Raw genomic sequence first — 16,777 nt, 5'->3', positions numbered from 1 at the left:
GTGACTGCATATTACGTCTGTTCTTTTGTGACTGGGTTATCTCACTCAGGATGATATTCTCTAGATGCAACCATTTTCTTAAGAATTTCATAAAGTCATTGTTTCTGATAGCTGAGTAGTACTCCATTGTGTAAATATACCACAGTTTTTGTATCCATTCATCTACTGAAGGACATCTGGGTTCTTTCCAGCTTCTGGCTATTATAAATAGGGCTGCAATGAACGTCATGGTGCATGTATCTTTGTTGTATGTTGGAGCGTCTCTGGGGTAAATGCCCAGAAGTGGAATAGCTGGGTCTTCAGGTAGTACTATGTCCATTTTTCTGAGGAACCGCCAGACTGATTTCCAGAGTGGTTGTATCAGTTTACAACCCCACCAGCAGTGGAGAAGTGTTTCTCTTTCTCCACATCCTCGCCAGCATCTATTGTCCTCTGCGTTTTGGATCTTGGCCAATCTAACTGGTGTGAGGTGGAATCTCAGGGTTGTTTTTTTTTTTTTTTTTTAAGATTTATTTATTTATTTAATATGAACACACTGTAGTTGTTTTCAGACACACCAGAAGAGGGAATCTGATCCTATTACAGATGGTTGTGAGCCACCATGTGGTTGCTGGGATTTGAACTCAGGACCTTTGGAAGAGCAGTCAGTGCTCTTAACCACTGAGCCATTTCTCCAGCCCTCAGGGTTGTTTTGATTTACATTTCCCTGATGGCTAAGGATGTTGAACACTTCCTCAGATGTTTCTCAGCCATTTGATATTCCTCAATTGAGAATTTTTGTTTCTCATTTGAGGAAGTCTGTACCCCATTTTTTAATAGGGTTGTTTGATTCTCTGGTATCTCGCTTTTTGAGTTCTTTGTATACCTTGGATATTAGGCCTCTATTTGATGTGGGGTTGGTAAATATCTTTTCCCACTCTGTTGGCTGCCGTTTTGTTTTCATGATAGTGTCTTTAGCCTTACAGAAACTTTGCAATCTCATTAAGTCCCATTTGTCAATCTTTGATTTTAGAGCTCGAGCTATTGGTGTTCTATTTAGGAAATTTTCTCCTGTGCCTATGTGTTCTAAGGTTTTCCCTACTTTCTCATCTAATAGTTTCAGTGTACCTGGTTTAATGTGGAGATCTTTGATCCACTTGCACTTGAGCTTTGTACAAGGAGATAAGAAAGGGTCTATTTTCATTCTTCTGCATGCTGAGTGCCAGTTGGACAAACACCATTTGTTGAATAGGCTGTCCTTTCTCCATTGAATGTTTATAGCTCCTTTGTCAAAAATCAGGTGACCATATATGTGAGGGCTCATTTCTGGATCTTCTATTCTATTCCATTGATCCACGTGCCTATTTCTGTACCAGTACCATGCAGTTTTCAGCACAGTTGCCTTGTAGCTTGAGGTCAGGGATAGTGATTCCCGCAGATGTTTTCATGTCGTTGAGGATGGATTTCGCTATTCTAGGTCTTTTGTTATTTCAGATGAAATTGCACATTGATCTTTCCAACTCAATGAAGAACTGGGTTGGAATTTTGATGGGGATTGCATTGAATCTGTAGATTGCTTTTGGTAAGATGGCCATTTTTAAAATGTTGATCCTTCCAATCCCTGAGCATGGGAGATCTTTCCATTTTCTGAGATCTTCCTCGATTTCCTTCTTTAGAGGTTTGAAGTTCTTGTCATACAGGTTCTTCACTTGCTTAGTTAGAGTCACACCAATGTATTTCATAGTTTTTGTGACTATTGTGAAAGGTATCTTTTCCCTAATTTCTTTCTCCACATGTTTGTCCTTTGAATATAGGAAGGCTACTGATTTGTGTGAGTTAATTTTGTATCCAGTCACTTTGCCGAACTTGTTTATCAGCTGTAGGAGTTCTCTGGTGGAATTTGTGGGGTCCAGATGGGTTTAGTGCAGAATTTTATTAGACATTTATTGAAGACATAATACCAATACTCTCCAAACTATTCCACAAAATAGAATCAGATGGAAAACTACCCAACTCATTTTTTGAGGCTACAATAACCCTTATTCCTAAACCACACAGAGACCCTACAAGGAAAGAGAACCTCAGACCAATCTTACTTATGAACATTGATGCAAAAGTACTCAACAAAATCCTTGCAAACCGAATCCAAGAACACATCAAAACGATCATTCAGCATGATCAAGTAGGCTTCATCCCTGGCATGCAGGGATGGTTTAACATACGGAAATCCATCAATGTAATCCACCATATAAACAAACTCAAAGAAAAAAGCCACATGGTCATCTCACTAGATGCTGAGAAAGCATTTGACAAAATTCAACACCCCTTCATGTTAGAAGTCTTGGAAAGAACAGGAATCCAAGGCCCATACCTAAATATAATAAAAGCAAGATACAGCAAACCAACAGCCAACATCAGACTTAATGGTGGGAAACTTGAAGCAATCCCATTAAAATCAGGGACCCGACAAGGCTGCCCACTCTCCCCCTACCTATTCAACATAGTACTGGAAGTCCTGGCCGGAGCAATTAGACAGCAAAAGAAAATCAAAGGGATACAAATTGGAAAGGAAGAAGTAAAAACATCACTATTTACAGATGACATGATAGTGTACTTAAGCGACCCCACAAATTCCACCAGAGAACTCCTACAGCTGATAAACAAGTTCAGCAAAGTAGCTGGATATAAAATTCCCTCCAACTTTTAAATTTAATCTTGAAAGTGCATATTCAGTTTACAGGGATAGCAGTGGCCATCCAGAAGATGGTAAGTTGCAGCATGCGTAAGAGGGTCTTAAATGAAGACCTTCTAACACCTCTAGCTTGTTTCTACAGTGTGGTTATTTCTTTGCTGGGAGATGGGAGAGAGGCTGATCGAAGGGAGAGGAGAGGAGGGAGGATTGATTGGACAAAAGAAAGCTGCCTGCATACAGCTGATCAGCAGAAGAAGCAGAGAAAACACTTCTCTTCTGGAGTGGAGTTCTCAGAGACTGTAATGCAAGGGGCAAGAATTTGGCAGAAAAACAACGAGCAGGTCTTTTCCAGGACGTAGCTAACTACTGACCAATATTTAAAGCCAAACCTGATTTATACACTAAAACAAGATGAAATGTGGTATCCAGTGACACCCTAAGTTCCCCTGCAGTGTGGCCAGAAGATACGTGACTTTGAGAGTGAAAGCACAGCTCCAGTGTCCACCTGAGAGCTAGAGGATGTGTCTTCATGTCAGGCCAGCATGAGTGGGCACATGGGACCACAAATACAAGAAAGATGCTTATGAGTAAAAATAGTACTGCTCTGAGCTTTTGATAAGCTGGAGAGCAAGCAGAGTTCAATAAAATGGCCGAGCAACCCATAGTGAAGATAATTCTAGGCCCTTGGTAACAAAAGATTTTATTAAAGAACAGTTTTGAAATATTGTGAATTGCCTTTCATGCAGAAGTTGTAGGAGGGTGAGGTAGGACACTGTTTGGACTAACTCATTTTCTTTCCATGGCCTGTGTTGTTTTCCTTTAAAAAAAAAAAAAAAAAAAACAAAAAACAAAAAAAACAGTTGTTTGTTAAGATTAGGTGATAGAGTTGCTGGGAAATGGAGCTTGCTATATGCATATATACATATATAATTTGTGATGCTTTTAATAGAAGAGTAGGAAATAAGAAAAAATTATAAGGTAGTGATGTTGAAATAATGAGTAAACCCTAGAACTTTCTCTGGGTTTCCTTCAGAGGAGCTAATATCTCCTGTCTTCTGATGAAGCCAGCATCAGCTCTTCCTAGTCTGTCTAGGTAGTAGTTCTAGGTAAGGAGAACTGTTATCTACAGGCAGGATCTATGTGGTCAGATTTAAGTCTGGTGTGTATTGATGACCCCTAAGCTAGTTCAGGACATTGTTTTACTAATGAAAGGTCACAGAGCCTATGAAACAGGTGCACAGGCTTAGAGGGGAGATGGTGACAGTTTGGTAGTGTTTCTTCATTACCATAGTGGTTTCTCCTCCCTTCCTCCCTCCCTCCTTTCTTCACTGTTTTTATTTATATATTTTAATTTTATGTGCATGACTATGCATGCACACTGTACCCCACTGAGGCCATCAGACCCTCCGGAACTGGAGTTACAGATGGTTCTAAGCCACCACATGGGTGCTTGGAGTTGAAGCCAGGTGCTCTGGAAGAGCAGCCATTGAGCCATCTCTCCAGCACAACACTGTAGTTTCAAGTGGGAACAAGTACCATGGCTAGAAATGTACATTAGGAGTAGTGTGTTTTGTGTGTGCTTTTTACAATTCTAAATTTCAGAGACCTTCTTTTAAAATTTAAAAATTTTCTTATAGTGTTAAGCTGGTTTTGAATCTTAGTGTTCAAAGCAGTTGTTCAGCATTTATGGTCTCAAAAGAGCCTGGTGTTTAAGCCAAAGCGTTGTTCTGTTTGTAAGTTTTGGTTCTCAGAAATGACCAGGTTGAATAAAGCCTATCTCATGTGCTGCCTGACGGGGTGGACTGGGGACAGTGGGGATGGGACTTGTCTGCAGACGCCAGTGGTGCAAGGGTCTGAGCTTTGTTTATACAGAGTGAGCACTGGCTGCTTCGGTGTTTACATCTCTATTTTTGGATTCTAAGATTTAATATCAACAATTTTTACTTTTGGATTTCTGCAGAGGATGCAATATAGTCATCTCTGTGAAGTTGATTTCTCTGTGATGTTTTTGTGTGAGGATCTCATTCTAGATAATTAATTCAATATCCATGTAACCATTTCATCAGGTAAAAAGATGCCCTGTGTTCTGAATGAAATTTAATCTTGACATAGAAGCCGACCATAGCAGAAGGTTTGTGGTTGAACTCCTGGGTAGCAGGAAAGTCAGGGGCGGGTCTAGATTGCAGAGAAAAGAGCAAGGTAGGAAGACAGACATGGGCAAGAGGTCACCGGTGAGGTAGAAATAGGGTTTTACTTTTTTCTGTCTCTGTGAAGAAGGTCTGTGCTTGTTTAAGGAGGGCGAGGCAAGCAGTTTAGCACGTAGGAGTGAGTAGTTGAATTCTGTTGTTTTGATCTTGTCAGATGGATACAGAGAGACAGTAAATGGAAAAGTGCATCTATGGAAAGTGTCTTCCTATTGCTTATGCTCATCACAGCATCGTTAAGTTTGGATACTCATCACTTTTTTTTTTAAACCAGTTTCACCTCAGTCTTTACTTTCTCCTTTAAAACTTCAGACTTAAACATACTTTCATTTTAGGCAGTGGAAGTTTGATGAATTTAATAATTGTATAAAATCAGGGACACCTTCAAAGGGCCAAAAGAATAGCAACCCACTGGAAGAGTAAGAAGGTAGGAACGTCATCCTTCCAGTGTAAGTGGGGGCCGGTGAGGCAGTTTGGGTCTGAGCAGACCCAGTTTGAGACAATGTCAGAGCTGTTCTGGACAGGAAATGGAGTAACTGAGGATATCCACAGGCCAAGGTGGAAATGGTGACAGAAAGCAGAGAATGAAGCCTTGATTCTGCTTTGACTTCTGGTGCTGACTCCCCCTTAAGATGTGTGTGCTTTTTAATTTAATGAGAGGGTGGCTTGAATCCATTCATTTGAAGTCTGTGTTCATCTGCAGACCCTGAATGAGACAGTTCACTTGGGGGGCAGGAGCTTATGCGTGTCTCTCATTTTGCCCTAGCTAAGATTAGAGAAGCTGTCATTTGGGTTTCTTACTGTTTCATTGGATTCTTTCCCAATAAAAAAGGTACTGATATATAAAGAAATTAAATTATTGAATTAGCAGAAATTATTAGATGATGGAAGAAATAATTTGATAGGAAATTGGTTGCTGACTCTTTAGTAAATAGATGGAATATGTGCATAGTTTCTTTTCTTTACCACTTATAGTCTCAACTAAATTTATGAAAAGAAAGACATGAGAACATGGAAAATGGGGAGGGTCATAGAGTCATCATTTGGGAGCTGGGTAGCTGATGAAGCTCTTTCACCACCTTGATTGATCAGAGGAAGAGAAAGGTGGCTCTAAAGCCATAGCAAAGGTGCCCTGGAGATGATCTAAGTCACACCCCTTAACAAGGAGGCTGCAGAAACAAATGCATCTCAAAGAAGGATGCCTGGGGGTAAAACCAGGTGCTTTTGGAGCAAAATTTATATAAGAAGTCATGATTGCTGGTTCTGCCTCACTCTCTCTAAACCAGGTAGTGAACTGATTTTACCTCAAAACAAGGTAGCCTCCCCAGAGATGCTAGAACTGGAGAGAACTATTAGTTGGGGAATGTAGGCGATGCTGAGAGAAGTAGGTCTTCTGGGGATCCATAAGCATCTTCCCAGCTTACAGAGAACCCTGTTCTCTGGAGCACCATCAGCACCAGAGAACAGATTCAAAGGGGAGCTCCCAGGGTATTGGGGTAGAAAGGAATCAGCCCAGCCAGCTTCCGTCCAGACAAACCCACAAACCTCAGGGGCCCCATTTAAAGTAAGACTGATGTGGTACAGAGAGCATTAGAGAACAGGTATGGATCGGACAATAACGCTATTTAGTTTTACACAGTTTCCAGCTCTGTCTAAATGGTATACACACATATAAATATACATAAGTATACACACATATATTAGTGTGTCTGCTTTTATTCAATATGTAAATAACATGCAACCAAGTTTTTAAGAATAGCTATAGATTTTTCAGTTTTATGAGAGTTATTATTACATGTGTTATTTTTTTCACTGTTTATACTTTCCAAATTTTTGTGCACATTTCTCTGCCTTGTGCTAGAGATCAGATTTTCTACTATTGAATGAACACTTGGGTTTCTGTTCCATTTCTGCTATATAAATATTGCCCTCTATGAAGCTTGATAGATTAGGCATTGAAAATCACTTTCTTTGGGCAAGGTCATACCTAAATGTCATCTTTTCTTTTCCCCCCTCTAATCTCATCTCTTTTCCTGTCTTAGGGGTGTCTCTGTATTTTATTAGCATGGAACAGGTCAAGGCCAGTGGAGCAAAACAGTTGTTGCCTTTGCTCGGTTTCTCCTTTTGTACTTACATTTGATGTGTATTCTGAGTTTTTAGCTTTCTGTTCTTGATCTCTCAGGACATGGCTCCTTTTCTTTGTAATTGACAGGACTCTCATCCTTTTGATACTTAGTATATAAAGAGGCTAAATTATTTGCAGAAACAATCAATTATGTGTTTAATTTAATCGTACTGATTTACCATAAGAACTACTAAACATTTCCAGGAGAAATAGTAGCAATGAAAACACATTTTTGTATATTTTTAAATCTATAAAATTATGTACAACTTACTCAGTATAGTCAGAAATAACCTTTAAAAATTAATTTTTTGAAAAATAGATTCTCACTGTAGCCCAGGTGATCTATATTCTAGATACCTGGTAAAATGAAATAGTTGATAACAGAAATATAAGTAAAAATGATTTCTTCCTTGTAAAGCTAGAAAAATAGAAGGTGCCTAAGTGGTGTTTTTATTTGTTTAAAAAAATCTTTCATACTCTTTTGGAAATGTCTATATATTAAAATTTTCTGATTAGGCAATTTTAGAGATTTAAAAATAGTTTTTTTTCTTTTTTATCAATTCCTCTTTGAGTTTTTGAAAAATCATTAAGGATGTTCTTTCTGTCTCTTCAAAATGTATAGCAGAATAGTGCTGTGTTCTAGAAAGCCTGTAATCCATATTTGAAGTATGATGATGGATGTACCACACGATCTTCAGAAATCTTTTTAGTCTACTGAAGATTTGTGGATGTTGTCAAAGATCTCACAACTCTTATAAAGGCATGTCCCTCTGTCACATAAGTCATGCAATGGCCTTAGTCAGCAGAAGTTTCCTCAAAGGCATAGAACTTTGTCCACAAATGTAGTTTTATACTAAAAATTGGGATGTGACCACACACACATTCACAGTGTTTCTGTCATTGGGCTGGTGAGACTTGTACCTGGGATAAGTAGGTACTTAGGAAGTCTTGTTTGATTCAAGTTAACATGGTTGGAATAGTAGCTTTTTAAAATTCTTGTCTTGAAAATTATAAGTGTACTGGCAATATTACTTAACATTGATATTATAATATTTAATGGTTTCTGATAATTCTTTAAACAATATTATAATATGCTTTGGTATTTTGTTCTTGTTTTACTATTTATCCATAATCAATTAAAAGAAAAAAAATTCAAAAGAGGTTTCATCATTATTATTGTGTCATTAACAATTCTTTAACTTGGTGTTACTTTAAGTAATTAACACTTTATACTTTTGTATATTTTCTGTAAACATTTATATATGCATATATATTATTTTAATGTTAGAAAATTTGTTAGAATTTTAGTTCTTAGTTCAATATTAGTATACATTTTGGTATGTTTGAAAATGGTTTTATGTGTTCAGATAAATCTGATTTAGAGATTGAAGTCATGTTTATATTTTTTTGCTTCTGTATAATTGCCTTTTAAAATGTCATCTATGAGAAATGCTGATGAACTGTTAAGATTTCCCCTTTTTCTCCCTGGTGGTGGTAGTTTATGCCTTCAAGTCCAGCCTATGGGAGGCAGAGGCAGGTGGATCTTTCTAAGTTTGAGGACAGCCAGGACTGCACAGAGACTTGACAAAGATTTTCCTGGTTTTTTTCCTTCTAGATACATTATTACTGTATTTATTTGGATTAATCATTGTTGATACAAGGTTATGTGAATAATGTACTGATTTAGCTTCAACATTGTAATTACTAGGTTCCCACTTGGATTGTGAATGCTTGACTAAGGAAATCTTTTAGTGACTTTTCAATATATGTTAGATTATTGGCTGGGAAATCAAGTAAGTGAATAAGCTAGGCAAAAAAGCTCCAGGATATTGAACTGATTACTTGTATGGGGTCTTACTGTGAATAGTGACAGAAAAATAGCAATGCCTCTTAATCATGTGGACACTCCCTCGATGACACAGTTTGCATGAGTTTTCTGTTTCAACCTTAATGTTTTTAAATGTAATCTCAGGAATTCACTTTACGCCTCTTGTGGTTTTCTTTTCTTTTCTTTTCTTTTCTTTTCTTTTCTTTTCTTTTCTTTTCTTTTCTTTTCTTTTCTTTTCTTTTTTCTTTTCTTTTCTTTTCCTATTGATATGCTTGAGTTTTGCATAGTTTGAAATGGTAGCCTTGCATATTAAAGTAGGAAGAATGTTCTGAGGTCAACCAGTTCATCTGCTTTTGTTTAGTAATGATGGTACTCAGCTATACAGAGAACATATTGTAGAGCACAGAGAAATGATTTAGGTCAGTTTATTATAATTATACAGTGATGTCTCCAGATTCCATCACCTGCTTAGTTTAGCAGAACATAAATATTAATGGGGTTAATAGACATATAACTAAAAGAAATCTAAGTATTTATTCTTTTTAGAAGATTAACCATTACTATGTATTGCCCTTCCCTTTTGATTTATATTCAGGTTTGTGACTGATTAGGGAGCAGTTACTTTCTGCCAGCCACAAATTTTTTTTATAATATGCAAGACACAACAATAACAAAAGAACAACCTTAACCATGTTGTAAGATTAGAGGTTTCTATGATGATAAAAGGGTAAGGACAGTGAGGTTGGGGGGGACAATAAATTGAGTAACTTTAAACAGTAACAGTTATATTTTGCTTTTATAAATCTCAGAGTAATATTATTTAATCAAAAATGATTAAAAATGCTATGAAACATCCTCATTTGCTAATCAGGCCATAAATGGGAATTTTGTAGTATTCTCTTTCTCATTGGCCATGACTTTGACATTTGTTTTGCTCTCAGTGATCAGCAGTAGCCTAAGTTTCGAAAGAACTACTGGAAAGGCAGGTCCTCACAGCAGTCCTTCGACTGAGACCTCATCTGCACTGGCTCTTTTGCATAGGCTCTTACTAGACTAGCATCAGTATAATTTTACATTTGTCAAATTTAGCAACTGCAAATACAAACCATATGGTTAACTTTGAATTTCAGATAATTCTTTTTAAACAAGATTGTCCCAAATATTACATGCAGTCAACTTTTAAAATGTCTTACGAAATTTAGACTTAACTAAATGTGCTGTTTCTGTTTGTCAAGCCTAGTTATTTCTGTTTATAGGTGCCAAACATTCAGAAACCAGTAAGGAGTTCTTGAGGGTCTCAGAGTATGAACAGAAAAACAAACACGGGATTTAAGGAAGGCAGCATTAGAGTGGAGAGGTTTGGAGATGCTTGATACCAAGGATCTGAGCAAGGATTGGGGAGTTCAGGCAGGGAAGCCATTGCCTGTGAGTTGTGAGTGCCTTGGAGTGTCACTGACAGGCCAAAAACCCAAGAAGGAGCTGGGTGCTGGGCAGGAGGAATGGGACAGATGGGAAATGAGAAGATGAGACAGTAATGAAAATTCGAGAATGTAATAGAGGCAGGGGAAGTTAGAGGACAGTGAAGGAATGAGTCAGGCTCATCCTTGGTCTCCAGGGGTGGCCCTGGGGGAGGAAGGTTATCAGGGAAGGAACCGTAAGAACTAGACTCTTGTTACCTTGAGGATCTCCATGCTCAGTACACTCAGTCTCCATACCGTAACAGGAAGAGTCTGCACTTTAATTCCTAACCCTGCTTTCTTGCCCCTTGAGAGAGCTGAATGTGTTTTTACACTGCTTCCTTCCATTCCTTCTATTCCTCAGCCTTGTTCTCCTCTCTTTGGAGGTTGGAGGTCAGGCCAGTGCTTTCAAGCTTATAGTCGGATTATAGTACTCAGTGTTCATTATATCTTTGGGATGAAAGTGAGACTCCCTCAAGGACATTTTTGTCTTACACTTTTTCTTTATTCTAATTTCAGCTTAAGTTACAATAAAAAAAGCTGAGAATGTCTAGTATATGATTTGCTTATTTTACTTTATATATGTGTTTTGCTTGTATGCATGTGTGTACTGCATATATATCTGATTCTCGCAGAGGCCAGAAGAGAGTGTCAGAACCTGTAGACTTTGAGTTATGGATGGCTGTGAGCCACAGTGGGTACTGGGAATCTAGTGCCTCATATATCTTAAATATAGAGGGAGTTTGTTTGAGCCTTTGGAAATACATAAGTATATTTTCATCTAGCCACATAAGCTCACTATAGAACTTCTGCATGGTTGAGCATGATCCTGGTGGTTGCTGGAGGTCATGATCTACTTGTATACATATGCTAAGACTCAGCTGGACATTAGCCAGTCACTGTAATCACAAGTGCTTCAATGGAAGCAAATTTATGATTTTCACCATTTTGGGGGTGGGACTATCAGGTACCCTTTCCCTATATCGGGCCCCATGTTCAAAGTGTTGCAGATAAATCAAGTGATTTAAAGGAGACCTCTACTCCCCATCCAGGAATGACTTTATGTTCAGATAGTTGTTGGACTCAACTGTACACTTAGATCCGCCCACCTAACTATCAGCTACCTATTACCCACCCACTCATTCAGTCCTGAGTCACTTATGGGCTGAGGCTTTCATTTTTGATTCTTTTGATGACAGTATTCTTTTTACCCGTGTTTGTTCTTGGTGCCACAGCGGTAGTCAGTTAGCATAAGGCACTCAAATCCTTATCAGGAACTTTCCCCCTAAGTTTTAATGTTTCCCTACAAACACAGTATTTAAGGTTTCATACTATTTCCTGGAATTGATGTATGTTTCTAGTTGACTGGTCAGAAAGTTTATCTCCAATTTTATACTTTGGAGAGTGTTGCAAATGACAGCTTTATGTAACCCCTTTCAGCCTCATCATAGATTGTTTCTCAGTGTACATGGCATTTTGTTAATACATACTGAATTCCAGGTTGGGCCAAAAGCTGGGCCATTCATTACTGCTCTTCTCCTTTGCTGGAGAGTTATTCAATCAGACCATCAAACTCCCTGGAGATGTAGAAGTAAGCTAATGAGCACCAAAGAAATGATTATACACCTTGGCGTTCTTTTGATGTTGTAGCAGAAAATAAGTGACCAAACCAGAGACTTTGAACACTGTACAGCCATTAATGTTCTGCCAAATAACCTGCATGTATGTAAATCACCTGGAAAAGTTAAATTGAGATTAGGTTAAAGTAGAACCACATCCTATAACTTTTTTTTCTTACTGAGTTCCTTGTAGGTCTGGGGAGACAGATGAAAGAACAGATGGCCACAGCCAGTGCCTTGTCAGAGTTGGCATGTCCCAGTAGACACTACTCAGGAGTAGTCTAGTTAGCTAACCTCTTTCTTTCCTTTCCTGACTCAAATATGGAGAGAGAGGGAAAAGGCAGTTATTGCAGGTGACAACTGCTGAGTGGTGGCTGAAGCTCTAAAGTTCCCCCAAAGCGTATCAAGTGTAAGTGACTTAGGTCAGATGAAAATATGATTTGGGGAAGAAAATCACTGGCTATAATTATTGGATAAAGGACCCCGTGAATTGGGATATGTGTGGCTGGCTGGCTGAGGAGATTTCCAGATGCATAGGTATCTATCTCATAATTGCTAGAGAAAATTACCCACAGCAAAAAAAAAAAAAAAAAAAAATCTAATATTTCCCCTGTTATTTGAGATAAAATATAGAATGTTGTCAGCTGACTTCTGGAACACTGGGGAGATTCTGACACCCCAGGTTCTACTGTAACTGCTGGGTGCTTGTAACAAGCAGCTCAGCTCCAGGGCTTCTGTTTCCAGGACTCTGTTGGAATTGTGACAGCACTCACTTCTTGGCTATCATAGACATGGCATTTTTTTCAGCCTCTGGACAGCGTTCCTGCTACTCCCTCTTCCTTCTCATTAGTCTCCTCTTTTAGCTTAGAGACCCCAACCTCTAGTTCATTCTTCTACCCCTGCTTTAAATGTACACTTGTTGCTGTACTTACTTTCTAAATGTTGGGGGTGGACAGCAACCCTTCCAAAGTGATCCAGTCAAACCATGGCACTAAGTATCCATACACATAAGTTCTACAAGTCCAGCTTCATATTTCTTGCCTTTAGTACATCTTCAGCTGAACCTCTGGGTCTTCTACCAAAACAAGCAAACAAAACAAAACATCTTTTGCTTCCCAGTCTTCATCTTGGGAAACCATCCTTTGTTTATTTGTTTCTTTTTTAAAAATTATTTATTTAATTTTATGTGTAGGAGTGTGTCTGCATGTATTTATGTGTATATGCCCGGTGCCTGTGAAGTGCAGAAGAGGATGTCAGGTCCCCTGATACTGGAGTTATGGAAAGTTGTGAGCCACCACATGGGTACTGGGAACTGAACCTGGGACCTTTGGAAGAACAGTCAGTTTGCTTAACCACTGAACTATCATTTCATTTGCCTATTCTTTATCCTTTCTGTCTCTCTACACATCCTCTGCCATCTCCTAGTCTGAGCCACCTCTTTCCTTATACTATCTAAACTCTCTGAAGCTGCTAGACCGATTTAAAAGGAAAAATCAAGTCATGTGACTTCCCTTTTTGCCATCCATTACAACCTCCTGTTGTACTTAAAAAAACATCCAGTCACCTTTTATAGCTTACACATCTGTGTTGAGTGTTCATAACTGGGAAGTGGGACATTGCAGCTTTACCTAGAATAGAATTTTCATGAAAGGTGGCTTTTCTTTGTTCACTGTTATTTTCTTAGTGCCTAGAACAGTGTATGCACACATAGGTACTAATAAGAACTTGGAAACACATCAACCCTATGGGACTTCTAAAGCCCTTCTCCTTTCTTTTTCAAACCAGCACAGCAAGCCAGCATAGTGCTTTAATCTCAGTACTCTGGAGGCAGAGGCAGGCAGGTGCATCTCTGAGTTTGAGGCCAGCCTAGGTTACACAGGGAAACAAAACAGCAAAACTTAAAGCAGCGCAGTATAGCTCATCATTTTCTCCCCCATGTAGAAAGTCCTTCGTGGCTTCTAATGTTCAGTCACTCTCCTTTCTCCCCTTCCATCCATTTCCCTGCTGTTCCTATTTGAGTCTTCAGATCAGAGAATATGTTTTATTACAAGGTTAGGTGAGTTTGGAGGAGAAGAACCAGCAAGGAAATGAAAAAGGAACCCCGGAATAGCATTAGCAGCATTTAAGAAATGTGTTTTGTGATGACAGTCTTGTGATAGTAGGAGATACGTTGAGTCTTCTTTGTCCTTCTTCAACATTTTTCAGCCTTAAGCTGTTTTAACAGTCAGCATTTAATTTAGCTATTGCCTATGGCAAAGAAGTGGTGAGTTTTGTTGAGATTTAGACATATACAGCGCATCATGGCTTCCATAGTAATTTGTAAACTCTTTGGGGCAAGATTAGGTTTGATTTTAAAGGATATTAAGAAGGTTTTAAAATTTCTTTCCAGACCCATTTTAAAAAAAAAATCTGCGTGAATGTCAGAAGTTTCATTATGAGTTTAACAATAAGTGTGTAAATTGTGAATGAGCCAGGGAAAGGAAGTGCTTGCAAGCCATTAGTAGTTCTTTGTGTGTTAGTGTAAATGGGTTTGTTCGAAGCACACTTGGCTGGTGTGGAAACAAGCGGGGTTCTGGTGGGATACACCCCATAGGGCTGGAGTGGGATGTCAGTGAGGACAAGAAACCCTGCTCAGGAGACTGCCATATGCTGCCCTTGGGCTTTGCAGCTTTGCAACTTTGCCTTGAGGTGGTCCCAGCCTGGAGCCTGTAGAAAGAAGTTCCATGGCATTTCCCAATGCACTGTGTCCCCAGAGCACCTGCCAGAGGTACTTGGAGCTGAGCTGATTGCTGCTTGTTTATTTTTAGGTATCTTGCAATATATTCAGAACTCTCCCTCCTAGTGACAGCAATGAATTCGACCCAGAAGAAGATGAACCTACCCTCGAGGCATCATGGCCCCACTTACAGGTACTTTGACTTTTCATTTATGTTACCAAAGAAAGCGTCATTAATTCTTTTCCCTGTTTTGCTAGGGGATTCCTGGAGAGACCAAATTAGAATACCTAGTGGCAAACTAAAGAATGCTTTTGTGTTTCTTGTGCTTGCTAATTAGCATACCAGAAAAGAGGAACTTCTGGGGGGGGGGGGTGTCAGTGAATGCTTGATTGTGACCCACAGGCTCTCTGTATTGCAGTCCAGCCTGTAGGTCTTATCTGAACCATTTTACCATCCTGCCCATCTTTTCACATTTGTGTTAGCTACATGTGATTAGGTCATAGAGTATGTACCTCAGTTGTTTTTTGTTTTGTTTTATTTGTTTGTTTTTATCAGTGGGCGCCTGAGGACTTTGTAGAACTGTCTTTGCAATATCAGTTAGCGGGTTTCCTTAGTTTATGCAAAGGGTAAAGCCATATGGCAGTGAGAAAGAGGAAGAGCAGAGAAAGCTGTGGCACCAGTGCTAGGCGGCCTACTTAGTTTACTCACATACCAGCTCCTTATTTTTTGTGTCCTTTCTTGAGGCCAGCATTCCTTAAAAGAAGAAAACAGAGATGCTTGAACTTGTTGGCTCCTAAAGCCATCTTTCCATTGAGCTGGAATGTCTTCAGAGGACAGTGAAAACTCCCAGGAAGGAGAGAGAGGGTGGAAGAGAAGGAGTGAACCCTGTCCATCAGCACCCAGCGGGAGTCACTGTGTGTGGTGCTCACTCACTGAACATGGTGAAAGGTCCAAGTGTATGTTTTCCCCACATTAGAGTTTTATAGTGTAGATTTCTCTAGTCCTTTGTTAGTGCCTATAGGTTGCTATGGGTACATTGTATGTGGTTCTGGTTACAGGACTCTTTCCAGTGCTATTTTTAATAACCTGTGCTTAGGCTTGAGATACTGTGTGGTCCTCTTAGAGGTACCAAGGTAGCACAAATACATCAGTTTTAATACTGTTTGATTTCTTGGGTTAGGTGGTCTTTAATCATCTGGTGAAGTGTATATACTGTAAGAGATTTGTAGGCCTATTGTGCTTTTCATGTGTATTTTCTGGATGATACAAAATTCAAAAAAAAGAACAAATCAGCCCCCCCCCCCCCATGGTGGAAATCTTGTTATATTTTATTTTCTCTCTCTTTTTATAAAGAACAGTTTTAAATGACATCTTGTATGAGCATAATAAACTGTCATTTCCCTTCTCTACCCTGTTACTCCTTCTCTTACTGAGACTTAGTTTCAGCGGGGCTGTATACTACTCTGATTTTTTTCTCTCCATTTCTTTTCAGTTTTGGAAACAGACTCCTACTGTGTATGTAGCCCAGAGATCTGCTGGGCTTTGCCTCCTGAGGGCTGGGATTATGGCATGGGCCATGCTGCTTGGCTTGATTTTTTTTTTTTTTAAACCTGCTAAGTTGAATTAGGGTTGCTTGCATGAGTATGAGTCAAGGGCAGCTTATCAGTGGCTGCACACTGAAGGAAATGTGTCTTATTTATAGTGCTTGATACTAGCCAATTTGATTGAAATTTAGTCTGAGAGAAAATATAATTTTTGAAAAAATGTTCATCTTTCTGAGAATGCCCTCCATTTTGTGGTGTACAGCCCAGTGAAAAATCAGGTTATTCTCATCATCCACAAAGCATTTTCTACACTCACTTAAAGTTCTGCTAAAATTCAGCAAAGACTTAATATTTCAGTTTATCTTCCTGAACTTAAAAAATTGTTAAGATGTCATTATAAAGAATCTGCAGTTAACAGTGTACATAAGGACAGAAAATGGAAGGCTAAATTAATTTCTAAGCTTTGCACTAATGTTCGGACTGCATCCCAGCTCCCCGGACCTTACTGTGGAAATATTGGCTGCGGGCTCATAGGAAGCCACAGCTGCAGTGAGGGCTGGTGACAGGAGACTTTTGCCCTTTTAGATTTTAGATACAAAGTCAGAGATGTTT

The 16,777-nt window shown here is 39.0% G+C and overlaps 1 protein-coding gene across 1 annotated transcript in view; it reads left to right on the top strand.

Moving 5' to 3' along the window:
* Positions 1 to 16,777, top strand: part of PPP2R5E (protein phosphatase 2 regulatory subunit B'epsilon) — a 141,380-nt gene that overhangs the window by 84,325 nt on the left and 40,278 nt on the right. Inside the window, exon 4 of the mRNA XM_080935203.1 lies at positions 14,712 to 14,813. Within this exon, the coding sequence (XP_080791329.1) occupies positions 14,712 to 14,813 (102 nt within the window). The remainder of the gene's footprint in view (positions 1 to 14,711; positions 14,814 to 16,777) is intronic.

The sequence above is a fragment of the Micromys minutus genome (genome assembly GCF_963924665.1).
Source record: "Micromys minutus genome assembly, chromosome: 1".
Classification (NCBI taxonomy): domain Eukaryota; kingdom Metazoa; phylum Chordata; class Mammalia; order Rodentia; family Muridae; genus Micromys; species Micromys minutus.
This window is presented reverse-complemented; position numbering and strand designations above follow the sequence as displayed.